The sequence below is a fragment of the Anabas testudineus genome, chromosome 19, assembly GCF_900324465.2.
Source record: "Anabas testudineus chromosome 19, fAnaTes1.2, whole genome shotgun sequence".
Lineage (NCBI taxonomy): Eukaryota > Metazoa > Chordata > Actinopteri > Anabantiformes > Anabantidae > Anabas > Anabas testudineus.
This window is the reverse complement of record NC_046628.1, coordinates 3,169,183-3,183,822: the sequence shown is the minus strand read 5'-3', so window position 1 is coordinate 3,183,822 and position 14,640 is coordinate 3,169,183. Positions and strand designations below refer to the sequence as shown.

General features: G+C 42.6%; 2 protein-coding genes across 5 annotated transcripts in view; both read right to left on the bottom strand.

Moving 5' to 3' along the window:
* Window positions 1–971: 971 nt before the first annotated feature.
* On the bottom strand, window positions 972–9,946 carry si:dkey-94l16.4 (transcription factor 20). The gene is made up of 6 exons (XM_026351601.1): window positions 9,754–9,946; window positions 5,949–8,656; window positions 4,033–4,126; window positions 3,643–3,692; window positions 3,426–3,497; window positions 972–2,357 (listed from the first exon to the last, which is right to left on the bottom strand). The coding sequence occupies exons 2-5, from the start codon at window positions 8,649–8,651 to the stop codon at window positions 3,450–3,452; spliced, it is 2,895 nt and encodes a 964-aa protein (XP_026207386.1). The 5' UTR covers window positions 8,652–8,656; window positions 9,754–9,946; the 3' UTR covers window positions 972–2,357; window positions 3,426–3,449.
* Window positions 9,947–12,147: 2,201 nt separating this feature from the next.
* mprip (myosin phosphatase Rho interacting protein) overlaps window positions 12,148–14,640 on the bottom strand; it is a 36,659-nt gene continuing 34,166 nt past the window's right edge. For 3 of the 4 annotated variants that reach the window (XM_026350962.1, XM_026350964.1, XM_026350965.1), the window contains one exon: window positions 12,148–13,133. In XM_026350962.1, coding sequence (XP_026206747.1) covers window positions 13,062–13,133 — 72 coding nt within the window. In that variant the 3' untranslated portion in view covers window positions 12,148–13,061. Of the gene's footprint in view, window positions 13,134–14,274; window positions 14,351–14,640 lie in introns of all 4 variants that reach the window. The other variant, XM_026350963.1, reaches the window with a different exon arrangement.

Sequence of the window (14,640 nt, the reverse complement as noted above, 5' to 3'; positions counted from 1 at the left end):
ATGAAAAGAGGCGTTGGAATGTGATGGGTAGTGTGTACCAGGACAGAAAAGGTTTTGCTTCTGAGGCGACAACCACATCCTGCTACACGTGTCATTGCTCCAGTCAATGTGGGGTTAACACAGAAGAGAGAGAGGGAGAGAAAAGAAAAATCACAAAAAAGGAAATTAAAATCATTAGAATATCTGAGATTCAGCCCTGAGATTAACACACAGAGAAAAGATTCTTAAAAACCCTAATTCTTGTAAGAATAAAACAGATTCCGAACGCTGTATTTGGTTCAATGCAAACAGCTGCTTGTAATTGAAAAACACTGTGCAGTGAAAATTTCAGGCTTGCGCATTTAAAAAACAGTTAACCTCAGCAAAAATATAAAATAGACAAATAACACAAAGATGGCACAAATATGAGAGATGTGCTGTTTAAGAATAAGGAGATTTGTGTGTGTGTGTGTGTGTGTGTTGTGTCCTGCTGCTGCTGGTGAGACACTAAACAGACAAAGCCTTCAGCTGCCTGTGTCCATTAACACACAGCCGTGGCTTCACGGACACAGCAAGATGCTGCCCCTAGTGGCGCTATGGAGATGTACACAGAGACGTCAACAACAACAACACTGATCAGAGACTTTTCTCTAAAACAAACAAGCTGAAAGGCAGAAGACCTGACCTCCTGACCACCACAACAGGTACTAATACACCAGGAACTAATCTCAATACATAGTTTAAACAACTCCCAGGGGGTCAGTGTGTACCTGCATGGTAGAGGGGGTCCATTAGGACATGGCCCATCATGACAACGACGTTAACAACAACAACATCTGCAGCAAAAACGTGCATGCAAGCTGCCTTCAGTCATCTGGATGTCCAAAAGAAGGTGAAGTACATCCACTGATTTGTCTTTGCACCACAAGCTAGAGCTAGAAGAAAAACTTTTTATACTTGTTGTATGTCAGATAAGGCTTTTCAGAAAGGTGAAAGGTGAACATGCACCACTTGGGCCCAGGTCGAGAAAACTAAAATTGCAATAGATCAGATTTCGTAATACTAGCATGGCCATTGTTTCAGAAATTAGCATGTAAACCAAAAATTTTCTAATGTCCATATAAAAATGAGTGTTCTGCAAACATACGCCTTTAAACTCTAGAGACACTGGTGAAGCCGAGCGGCCGCTGAGGTACGCAGACAATGTAACTGAACAGAAAAATGCCTGCAGCTCCGACAGAGGAGTCGTCCAACTAAGCAGCAAATGATAAACCAAACCTTACTTTAATTGATTATCCTTAAAGAGGGCTCACAACAAATTGCAATAAAACTTCATTAAGATAGCAACTGATTTAAAGGTCGTGCAGACGTCCAGAACTCGGGCACGGTTGAATTCTCCCAGTCTGAAGTGGGAGGCCAAAGTGCGTTAAGCCAAATAAAATCACATGGTCTCATCCTGACAGTTAGACGTGGCTCTTTTAAAGTTCACAGAATGGCCCGTGAACCACATGAGAGAGCCTGAGGCAAACAGGGAAGCGTTGTGGGGCAGTAGCAGAGGACCAGACATGTTCAGCGCCACTCCAAAGTTCTTCCTGCAAAAACCCCTCACGCAGGAAGAATACATTCAAACACACACAGTTCTGTTCTCTGAGTAACAACAAACTGGGCACATTTCTGTAGAGCGAGTGGCATCTGGGAGTATTTGAGGTTTGCCTTTTCCACCTGACTGTTTGAAACTAAATGTAATGCCACTTGCGATCCACAAAAACCAAACAGAGCTGCTGTGTGGCTGCTATGGAACCCTGTTGTGTTGACAACATCCAGTTGGGTACCTTGTTGTTTGAGGGTCATTTCCGGAGCATCCAGCTCTTTTTCTGTCCCATCTCTTAATAAAACCTGCGTCTCCTTGATATTTCAACATTGAACTGCCTTACCAATAACTTAAAACACACAATCAAACCTCTTGATACTAAAGGAGCCAATAAGAAAGCTCCAGGAATAAATAAACCAAATATAATCAAATACAAATATAAAAATTAAATATCTTTGATTGTTATTCATATTTAATCCAGGAAAAAAAATTCCATATAAATAACTACACAAATGCCAAATTCAGCATGTTACTTGAAGTGAGAGTAGTTTTTTTTCTATCAGTCCACAGGTGTTACTGGCTGCTGAGTACCATCAGACTGGAACAGGGAAGCTTTCATTGCCCTCCAGTCGCAGCATGGAGGAGATTAACAGTGCAGCTGAAGAGCAGAGGGTGAAGTTAAGGTTTGCGGGTGCTAGCTGTCAGTCAGAAGAAAACCGGTCCACTGTCGCCATGGTTACCAGCGGAAGGGAAAGGAGAGCTCCTGCAGCGTGTCGCAGGTGAATGTCTGAAAGAGAGAAATATCATTTAAAACAACGATTCAAGCAGACAATGCTGCAAATGTTGTGTATCTGTGATCACGGATATAGCAGCTCTGTGGTACCCGGACGTGAGTGCTAATGGTTCTTGATTTAAATTCACAGAGGCTCAGTTAAAGGACACCTAATTACATTTAATAATATGTGATCCATAAACCAACTAACATTTATTTAAAAAGTTCAACTAAAATTTAAAGAAAAAAAGAAATCACTAAAAATACACAAAATAACCAAAAACCAACAGCAGGCTCAAAAGGAAGCTGCAAAACAAGGCAAACCCCCCACAAAATAAAAACGTTCTGCTTCTTCTGTTTCAGTGACTGTTTGCTGTTATAGTTTTCTACACATGTATGTTGATGATAACATTCGTGGTGACTAATGAGAAGTGAATTCATTAATGTCAAACGGACATCTGTAAGAGGTTAGTCTGTAAAATAACATCATCACTTCATTTCCTGTAAATGACTAGATTTAAGTAGAGAGCCTTACACGTCTTTTTTTAATTTCAAGTACTTTCTTCGTCTCATGCTGCCCTCATTTGGCCTTCAGTTAGAGGGAAATAGAGAACCCACCACAAACAAATATATCAGTTATACAGTTGGTAAGTGAGGAGGTGAATAGTTCATAAACTACTACTGTCCATCTGCCTCGTTCTTCTGAACATGATATCTCAGGAATGGCATCAGGCAATTTCTTAAAATGTGGCACAAACGTCCACTTGACTCGTGGATGAACTGATTAGAATGAGTCCGGACGGAGACAAACATGTTGCAGCATGTTGGCAATTCTAGTTAATGTTGTTTTCTGTCGGCATTAAATTGAATAATTAATTAAACCAATAAACAAATTTACATTTAAAAATCCCGTTGATACAATAGAGGAACTTACGAGAGACAATTAAGAAAAGAAAATCACTTCCCAAAAGATCCCACAGTCCCAGTTTAGAACACAAGAAACATGCTTCAAAGAAGTGTCATGTTAGATTTACTTTGAAGACTGACGAGCCTCGACATGAACGTAGAGCGGCGTTTACTAACCTCACGAGGTGTCTGCTAACTTTGTCACCTGTCATCAGATCTATTCCCTGGAGGGGCTTTGAACGTCTTGTTCTGAGGAAGAATGAGGAATCAAGAGATTGGTATTTAGTTATTGATACAGCTCACAAAGCAGGCACGAGAGTCTTCGAATGAATCACAAAGTCCTCGAACAGATTCGATAAAGAACTTTTACAAAGTGCAGTTTGTCTTCGCTCACCTTGTGCTTTTTACACTTCATGGAGAAATTTTCTTCAATGAGTACACAGTCTGCGAGAACAAGAACAGAACAGGAGTTGAGGACGCCACACTGATTCATGTGAAAGGTTTGACCGCCCACACGTGCAAGTTCAGGGCTTAACAGGAAGTGAAAGCAGCCAACGACGGTTCACACAAGAGCTATTTCCATTCACACTCACAAAAAGAGAGAGTAAAAAAACAAGTTGTGGGTGCATTCAGCACTTCTCAGGTACAATGCTAAAGTGAGACATCAGGTTTGTTCAAGAACAAGGTTGAAATGTTCCCTTCTATAATTCTTGTTGTACTCTGCTGCAGTAGTACTGATCACCATTACTGATCATCAGAGCAGAAAGAAGAAAGCTGGACTCACCCGACTCCAGGGCACACCTGTAGTGGTACTTGTTGGGGCAGCATTTGAAGAAGCAGCCCAGTGTAGCACCTCGATCACCGCACGCTGAACACATCTAAAAAGAAATATAACACCGACAGCATTCAGTAGATGATAGCTTCCATTTGCACTGCTACACATTTAAAGACAGTCGCGAGGAGGAAGTCAGGTGATTATTTGCTTTTTTAATTAAAACTCTTCTTTTCAGTAGTTATTCATTATAAGATTCATAAATGGAGCACAGCAGGGAACTCCTTCAACAGCTTTCAAAGTAAAGTTAAACCTGTTTATTTTAGCTGCAATCTGAGCTCATTAAGTAGGGGGTCACATGAACCATGCATCTGATCAGTTCCTCCAAATCCTCATTTCTCTGTTTTGCATACAAATTTCCTGGAATGTCTACATGGAGACATGCTAGTATTTAATCAGTGGAGGTGCAAAACATTACAGTGCGACAGGACAGCCCTCACTAACCAGTTCCCATCATATTTTCCCTTTAGAAGCTGCAGAGATAGGCCTGATTACCAGCACAGATGATGTCAGAAAACCATTTAAGATGCCAGAACTGAACTTTGGTCATATCTGACCACATGCTCCTGGCATGCTCACTGGTGACCACCAGTGAGGGAAAACATGACTCAGTCAGCTGCAGCTCTGCCAGCAGCCTCTGGTGGCTGAGTTCTCATTATTACTCACACTTTATCTGATCAACACAGTTCGACTGTGACTATTTTAACGATCACTTAAAAGTCATTTTTTTTGTCAAAAACTGACCAATTACTGTGTCTCAGAATTGAACTAACAGTGACATCTTTAAGTGATTGCTCCCTCTTACAGAGTTCATTCAGGCTCTTTGTTTGCATTTCCTGTATATCACCCTGATGAAGGCCCATGTGCCAAAACATGTTGCTTTAATAAGACAATTCTTCCAGTAAGTCAACCAGTGTTGTTTTTTTCCCCACCTCAAGCACTGTGTAGACTGGTGATCTAGTCACAACACAGTTCTTTTACTAGCCAGCTGTTTGCCACAAAGGAGTTCTGGCCCAACACTAAGTTTTGTCTCATAATAGCCACTCTACCACGGTGTTCGCTGAGATGGTCTGGCAGGTTCCTCAATCTTTGCAAAAGACTTCTGACCTTTCTTCCTTAGTTTGGCAAGACAGCCAACTCTATGAAGAGTCCTGGTAGTTTCAGACCATTTCACAATTATATAGGCCAATTGGTAATAGTTTTATAACCTTGTCCTTATCTGTGCCTCATCACAAAAAGTCAAGCTGAAGACTCCTCTCAAGAAAATCTGAAGCAAACAGGTTGCACCTGCCATCTGCCACAGAAAAGAGAAGTGGGTATTTAGTCTGTTTACTTGTTGTCATTGTGAGCTACTGAACACAGACAGATTCTGCAAATTTACAACTCAATCTGTAACAAAATGAAGTGTGCGAAAAGTCAAAGAGTCTGAAAACTGGTGACCCCAAAGCTCCATATTTAGATCACATCATGGCAACTGGCATATTGTCATGACAACGGCTCTTGAGGGAGACTGAGATGTGATTCAAAGCGCTGTAAGACAGCTCATAAATACTGTATTTATTATTTTAAGTAGCAATAATAAATACAGTAGATGTTTAAGTCCAACTACTGTTTCTAGAGCAACGAGTGAAAATCTCTATGAAATAAAGGGCTAAAGCCACGTCTCAGTGTTTCCTGTCTGGGGCCAATAATTTCCCATCTTTGTCTAACTGATGGATTATTTATGCTTGTTCAAACTTTGATTTGTTAACATCTGAAATCTATTAGTATCCTAGAGGCAGAGGAAACACTTCCAGACGATTAATGCATTATCATGCCATTGTAACTGATCACATCATGTCGTATACAGGCCTTAAGTGCATCATTACCGTTTCCTGGGCCACTCTGACAGCCTCCTCAAGTCCGTAGACTTTGCCCTTCACGAGGAAAACGCCTGCAGACCAGATGCCGCAGTCCTCGTGAAGCCAGTACTCGCAGGGCTCTAAAGGCAGCACAGGGGGGCTGTACCAGTCCTCCACATCTGCAGAACCATCATTCGACCGAGCTCGCTTAGCTGCAGGGCTGCTGGTTCTGTCACTGCTCCACCGGTGGCTCCCCAGGAGGCCCTTCTGTTTGAGCTGAGCTCCAGTTCTAAGGGGCCACAGCGTTGGTGGGACAGCACACTTTCTCCCCCTGCTTCGTCGGATGCTGCAGGATGAGGAGTCTGAATCGCTGTAGTCGTCCCCGTCCTCTTTGAGGCCCGACATGCTGGCTGATGTTTTGGTGCTTGGCTGGTATCCCTCTGGGTAGTAGGGGCCGTGGAGGTCCCCTAAGTCCATGGCGTTGGCCGACTGCCCACACAGACAGCACACAAGAGAGCGCTGGTGCTGGCTGTGCATGGACGCTCGGCCTATCTGGAGACAGGAAGTGCTGGGTACAATTGCAGAAATAAAGCCACTGGGGTGAGCCTGAGGCTGTTGACCCTTCTTGCGTTGGGTCCTCTCCTCCTCAGGGTAGTTGATTATGGTACACCGCGAAGGTGATGACTGCTGCCGCTCCACGCGGATAAATGGAGAAAAACTGTCTAATCTCAAGTCCCTTTTCTCCTCCTTGTAGTTGACATACTTTAGCTTGATCTCAGGCTCCCTGGGTGAAAACATGGATGATGACTGGCTGCGTTTGTGTTTCTTTTGTCTCCTCTTGGGAGTGCGAGCCGCCTTCGTCTTGGCAGTGGGTGACATTTTAATACCTGCAGACTTGCCTTTTCCTTGCCTTTTCTTTGGAGACTTCGATGGTGGTGGGGAAAATCTCGCCACATGACTTTCCACTGAGGGGTTAGGATGGGATTGAAGCTCCGGATCCTTTGTTGAGTTCCTGTGCACAGATAACTGAGGACTTGACTGGGAAGAGCTTCTCCTCTTTGACTTTGGGGGGCTGGTCTGTGGTGAGGGTACGATGATCGAACCATTCTCTGGCTCTTTCTTTGACCTCTTGCACACAGCAAAGTGAGGACTTTTTGGAGCTGTGCTGTGATGGGGCCTTTTAGAATTACTGAGGATTTCAGAATCAGAGGTAGAGTATTTACAGCTGTCAGTATTAATGTCATTAGTTTTACTCCTTCCTGCTTTTCGTTTTACTGTTTTCACTGAAGGAGTAGCCATCACTCTGCTTTTTCTTCTTCCTACTGACACAGTGTCATTCATCCTTGGACTGGTTAAGCTACAATCACTAGCTGCTGATTGGGAAGCACTTGCTTTCTTATTAGTGCGTATACACCCTGACACTTTATACCTGCTTGAATTTATGTTCATAACTATGGCCTCTAGCCGCACCCCTCTGCCAGGACGCATAGGTAGCTTCTTTTCTTTTAAAGTTCTCTGTAGTGCCTTTGTGTTCCCGTTCATGTGGGGAACTGCAGTCTTGGATTTGTTTTCCAAAACATCTGATACACAAACATCATCTGTCAAGTCAATCAAAGGCTCTATCTCGGCCTTCTGTCTACAGATTGGCTGCTTATTTTCACTGCTTGAATTCAACCTTGTTAAGCTACCACTGATGCCAGATCCTGGCTGAATGGCCCCCTCTGTGCTTAGGCCATCCCACGCGACATCCTCAGCTGTCTCTAAATAAGAGTGGTTGGCGCTGGGCGAGCTGGAGGCCTGAGGCAGGTCGAACACGTCCTCTACATCGTCCAGTGAGGTAGCAGAGGGGGAGACGGGGTCCTCTAAAGGACTTACATACTCCCTGCTCAGTGAACATAGGTCTCTTGCACTGAAACTGTCTTTGATGACCGCTGGCCCTTGTTTTTCAGATGAGAGAAATAGCACCTCAGAGCTCCCCCTGTCCTCATCCTCCCCTGTGACAGGGGTGAGAGTTTCCGGTGAGGATTCAGCGCATACTCCAGAACTTGAGCAGCTGTTATCTTGACCGTTCTCCAGAGCTTTACACTTTAACCGTGACAAACTGCGCTCCTGTTCCTCTTCTACATTGTTACCCATGTCCCCTTCACTGGAAATAACTTCTCCATTAAACTCATGAAGCGCCTCTGCTAGACACACACCGCCATCATTGTCTGGTTGCACTTGAGCCTGAGACAATGAGTGCAAAAGTTCTGTCTGAGTGGCCAGGTCCACGGGCCCCTCAGCGTGCTCCAAGTAATGCTGGTTCAGTGCAAAGCCAGTCTCCCCAAGCCCTTTATCTGAGTCACAAGGAGGGTGGAGGGAGAACTTGCTAACTGGAGGCATTTTGTACCCAGGTGAATGTCGAGACAGGGATTCAGGATTGGAGAGGACGTGAGACCTGCTCACATAAGAAAGGGTGACTGTAGTGTGGGAGAAGGCATCGTTTGGTTGATTCTGATCCACTGATTGGAGCGTGACGTCCGAGGAGCCGGTCTCTGAGAAGGGCAAACCTGGGTTGCTGGTTCCGGAGTTTGAGTAGCAGCCAGGGCTCTTGATCTGCAGGGCGTCAAGAGATGTGGCATCGGGAACACATTCCTCGTCCTTCCGGGTCAGGTCGATCACAGTGGGGATGCTGGAGGTGGAGAGGTCTTGAGGCTGTAGATCATCTAAGCTCCCAGGTGGCTGCTCCATAACAACTGCAACAGACAGTGACAGAGATAGAGGGGAAATGATGAAAGGAAGATTAGAAGAATCAGTTTCTGCAATGATCATTACTAGTCTCTGGTCCAGACACTCTTCATCTGACTGGAATGGATTCACCGAGCACAAATGCTGTTTTCAGGACCTGGAGTTTACCTACTTCTGACCACTGAGTTATCGTTTTTTTTTGTTTTTTTTTTTGTTTGCATCATTCAACCTGCTATTTTGAAGCATAAAGTTAAGCAACAAGCCCTCACACCTAAAGTCATAACACTGTCACTAGCTAGAAAACTGGCGTGTGCTTGAATTTCATTAATGCTGGAGAGATTAGCAGGGGTTAACTGACAATTTATGTTTTGGCTTAGGTCCAATTTATCTAATTATTATTTAATGCTCATAATATTCAGCTGTTAGGTTCGGTGGATAGCGTTTCTGTATGCGACCGGCTGACTTTTTACCAACACTGACAGGGCAGGGTTGCTAACGACACTTAGCTTAGCTTAGCCACAGCTAACGTGAGCTAGCTAGGCCCGTCTTGGCTCCGGCAACGTTCCCTAACGGCGAACTCCACCAAATATCAGACGGCTTTAAAGTTTTCTCGTTAATGGCACAAAGTGACACAACACTGAACTTAGCTTATCAGCTTGCACTATTTATCAGAGGCCATATCTGAATTCGGCGAGGTCTACACTACCTGGAAACTCATTATTTACGTAAAATGTCAACTTTTATAGGTCAGTGGTCCTTACTACCGAATCCGACTCTTACTAACTTTCTTGCAAGAACAACTGCTGAACCCATTTGAAAATGTTAAATGTTGTTTCAAACGGCATTTGTTTCTATATTACATTAATTCCGAATTGAATTCCCAACCTTACTGGTTCAATTAAGTACACAATGTTTCCTACTGGATGTCATTTTTCTTATGATAAATAGTGTATCATTCAATAGTGGGCGACTTTTAATCGAGTTTGGCTGCATGTTCTCTCCATTTAAAAGCACGGTACACATCGGGGCAAGGCCCGGCTGGGTGAAACAAAGACAGAGCGGAGGTGAAGCGCTGAGCTGAGCTGAGCTGCTCATCAAAACTTACCCGGACAGGAGAGACCGTAGCGCGTTTAAACGTCCCGTTAAGAGTTCGTCCCACCCGGCATGTCTTTCAAAATCCCATCTGCTCTAGCGAGCCCTGGTAACACTACGAAGAGTGAAAGTCCCAAATTAAATGAAGATCCACACACTTTCCAGGAACACACTACTCTGATATCAGTATAGCAGTGTCGAGTTGGTTCGCGTGTTACCGTCAAACTTCCGGAGAGCGCCTTCACAATAAAACCAACAGTAAGACATTTTAGTGATCATGTTTTTATTTGAAAGATTGGGAATAAAAAGCAGAGTGAAACACTACATTAAACTGGGGTATTTACTAAAGGCAGCCCATTATTTGCCCAGACGGGAACCGTCTTCCCATTATGCAGCTGTTGCATGCAGACTGTGGAGTGCAGAGGGTTTACCAGCCGCCACTTCCTGACTTGCTGCTGCGTTCAGCTCGGTGCTAAGTGTCGGCGGCTTGACGAGCTCACCGAGCAGCGGTGGACAGTTGTCGCTCAGCTGGGCAACAGAAAGGCATTCTGGGAGGAAAGGAGTGGGATCTGTTTCAATCAGACACTAAAGATGATCTCTTACTACTTGGCATCATTTATTTCAGGGGGAAAAGCGAAACTCGCACACTCTTTAATGATTTGGAAGATGAGAACACACAAACACTAGCACGACAACTGATTTGCTTCACGCTGACTGTGTCTGAGTAGTGGGATAAAATGAAAAAGCTTAAAATACCAAACGGCATTAAAGTTCAGCTTCAGCATGAAAGCAGCAAACTTAATAAAAATGGATCCAACATTTTTAGTAAAGCAACTTAACTGCAATCTTTTGTTTGACACATTTAGCCTGCAAGCCAAGATAACTCTAATGACATCATCAAGAGAACCCCAATGACATCATCAGGGTTATCATTTGAAAGCACCATTCAAGACAGAGCATACAACAGCTACTAGGGAGCCCCTTTAAAATGTAAAATGAGTTGTGTAAAATGACTACGTCCAAGTCCCAAGATAAGCTTTCATCTGCAACACTAAACCGACCTCCAATTTCCAAAAGTGCTATGGATGAAACAGCTACTTGCACACACGCATCAGGTGAGTGAGGTCACTCTGTTCATGAATGTAAATTGGCCGTAAGCTCTGGGAGAAAACTAGCAGACGGGTTCCTGTGAGCTGGGATCATTTTGTCAACGCGGCATTTCCAACCAGGAAGAGTTCATATCAAATCTGGAAAACATTTATGGAAACAATCGCAACCTCAAAACGACATTCTGCTCTGAACGAGATCATGGACATGTAAAGTATGTGGCCTTTTTCACTGAACTCCTTAACAACAGTTTTGTTCCACAAAGGGGGAACAAACAAATGTACCATTGTTAATTGAACATAAATTGTGAGATTAAACACTCGTTATGATTCATTTTCATCTCGACTGTACGTTCTTCTTGGAAAAATCTCCTGTGGGCTACATTTTTGCGCCTCAGTGTTATAAACACACCAGTGGATCATTGCAACACTGCTGCTGCTTCACCAGCAGGAACAGGAAGTGTGCCAGAAACATTAGTGCTTTAATCAATCATGCAAGCTGAGGGATGTCATCTGCTACTTTACGAGGCTACATTCTAATTATGAGCATTAAAACATAATGACGTGTGTATTCATTGTTCTAAGGCTATTGTCATGGTAGACATTTGGACAGACACTAGTGAAAACTAACAATGCAAATGCAGCTATTATTAGTTATTAATGTAATCCAGGCTTTTCCTGCTCTTATATATCGAATATCAACAATAAAAAGGCCAGTGACCATGTGAACATCCGTATTCTAAGTCAGTCTTGTGGATTTTACACCAATCTGAATGAACATGATACACTATGCAGGGTGTTTCTTGGGGCACAGGCTCAAAATGAAGGAGGCATCTATCAAATTTTTTTTATAACTTATGTTGTGCTAAAATAAACGATAGTAATTACCTGCAATCACAATAGCTATTAGTTATAATAAAAAAAAAATTTGACAAAAAAAAAAGATTGGTACAAGATTTTTTAAATATATACTGAGAGTTGAGACATCTGTAAAAACAGGACAAAAATGCTTCAACTCCAAGACGGTTCATTAATGTTTAAAAGGGCACCACTGATTTAAAGGGCAGGGTGATGCTCCCCAAAAGCCCCATGCTACACGTGCTGAGTAATTTCTTATGTAATATCATAAAACCTACCTACACCATCAAACCTCCATTCACTCTTAAAGACAGTGAGACACACTTGAAAGCTCAATAGAAGCTAGTAAGTGGATCCTGAGTTCAGACTTTTATGATGAGATCCAATTTCAATGTACAGGAGCAGCAAGCAGAATGAAGACTTCGAAACAGTCACACTCTGGGAAGGGTGCAAAAATATTTATTGCTAATAAACCTGTAGTCAGTTGGTGTATATTTGCTTTATATTTACAATAATAGAGTACAGAGGAATGGGAAGGTGAACGAAAAATCCCAGCCATTTCAATAAATACAAAGGGACTGCCACTTAACAAGACTACAACATAAACCAACTCCAACAACTCCTATACAGGTGGACCAATGGTTGCAGTAAGAAAAAAAAAAAAAAAACACTATATAAATTTTCATATATATATATATATATGTCAGTGAGAATCAGTGAATCCTATCCACATGCATTCAGCTGTCGTCTTTCCATGGGTAGCTCAGACTGAGCCAAGGATTACAGAGAACATCTATGATGTTAGTTTTACAGTCAGGCGACGAAGCAACATGGTAGGTTCCTTGTTTTGTAATGCAGACGAGCACTTTTGTCCCTTAGCTTGTCTAGCGAGCAACACTTCCATCAGTGCTGGAATATCAACGGGGTGATGGAGCGTTAACGTGCAGACCTGAACGCAAGACTCATTCCTATGATTTTGTTACGCAGCTATTCCTCACTCATGTAGTTGTGTTGTAGCCGTTAAACATCACATTTATGCCCTTGGCTAGCAACAGTCTAGGGAGTTAAAACAGTAGCTTACACACTCGTAGTTTTAGTGTACGCATGACATATGCTCAATTAAAAACAGTATTTACAGTAAGACGTGGCAGCAACAAAATAAACAATACAAAAAAATGTCACAGTTAACTGAAGTGCATGGAATGCAAAGTCTAGACATGAAATTCAAACTTCATACCATGTTTTTTTTATATATAATATATGATCTGTGTTTGTGGCCAGTGTGTGGTGTTACAGAGCTAAAATATAGTGGACTTTTTAAACATGCAGCAAGGCAGGTAGACAAGATGCATCACTATCAGAACTCCTTAGTGTCTTTATTTTCAAACAGGTGGAGTCTCTGCTCCGCCGTCAGCCCTTCCTTTAGACTCTGGGAAGAGATGGAGAAAGAGAAAGCAGACGTTAATAACCGGGATTCGCTGTAATTTGTCTGGATAGACATAATGTTCCTGAGCAGGCAGTGTTTCCCCTTGTCAGTGTAAACCTGTTGTCGCCCAGTGAGTGAATCTCTATAAGGAATCAGGAGAGCCCACACACCACGTGACGATTGACAGCATGCACTAACACCCTGTAAAGAATTGACCCCCAAAGCTCACAAGAGGCAGTACAAGTAAAAATAGATGAGTCAAAAACATAGCTAAATGCATCAATTAAAGTTAAAAATAAAAAGTTAATTTAAATAAAAAGTAATGTAAAGCTTTACATTTTGTTTATTCTCCTATATTAGAAAAAAAAATGAAAATGTGTAGAAGTGTTCTTAATTTTGTGTTCACTTTCTGTTGTAACGTAGTAGACATCATATGAATATTTGTGTAAAATGCGGTATAGTTCACTTTAAAGATTCAGTTCAATATTTATAAAATGCTGATTAAAGAACTAAAAACACAGAGTGCAAACCCCTCAACTTCCATCTCCTTGACATTATTATAATTTATAAACAAAGTGCCAATGCAAATATTTTGGAGTTCATTCAAAACAATGATATTTGCCTTTGTGTACAGTTTCAGATTTCCTTCCTGTCAAACTAAAGTTAAGTTGCATCACACAGCTAGACTCATAGTTAGCTTTAGTAACTGTTATTATGCTACATTACACGCAGCTGAATAACATAACCTGCACTGGTGGAAAGTTCTCATATTTAAGGGACTGGAGATGAAGGAAAATATAAAGCTTTACATCCTACGTTCCATCTTAATTTATTACAGTATTTAACACATTTGACGTCTCTTGTACGGCCATTTCATGGCTTTGGGTCTCTAGGTTTGGTACCAAGTCTGAAAGCAGCTCATTCACAGAATGTACCATTAGTGATTATTTAAAACCCAGTGATGTATCAGACACTGTCTCGCTGCCCGAGCTGATGTCATTCGTTCTTCACTGCCATGCGTCTGTCGAGTGGGATAATTGTGTATACTAATGTGAAGTGCTGACTCAGAGCTATTGAGTGCTTCCGAGGTGGAGGACAGGAGGATGTGCCTAAACCACGCGTGGGTGCGTCTGGTTTGGTTTACCTAAAAGGAGAAGGGGAGGGAGGCCTACGCGTCCTCAGCAGCCCTAACTGTCCCAGGGCATGTCTCGACTCACAGACTGGAGGACAGAAGGGGGAAAACACACCAGTAAGTGTGTGTTACAGTTAGACTACCACGGCGTTTCATTTTGCATCACAATCCCAAGTCTGCAGTTTTGATGGAGTCACAAAATGGATAAATACAACTCAGGCCAATGGGAACTGGAGATAATGAGGCAGTGGGCATGCCATGCTGCGTGCAACACTGCTGGTGACCTGTTGATGGCAGCATAGCACTAGAAACTTCTGTGGTGGAAGAAGTCTGCAGTCAAGACTTCTCTGTCAGTTCTCAATCTGTTGCTGCTTAAGC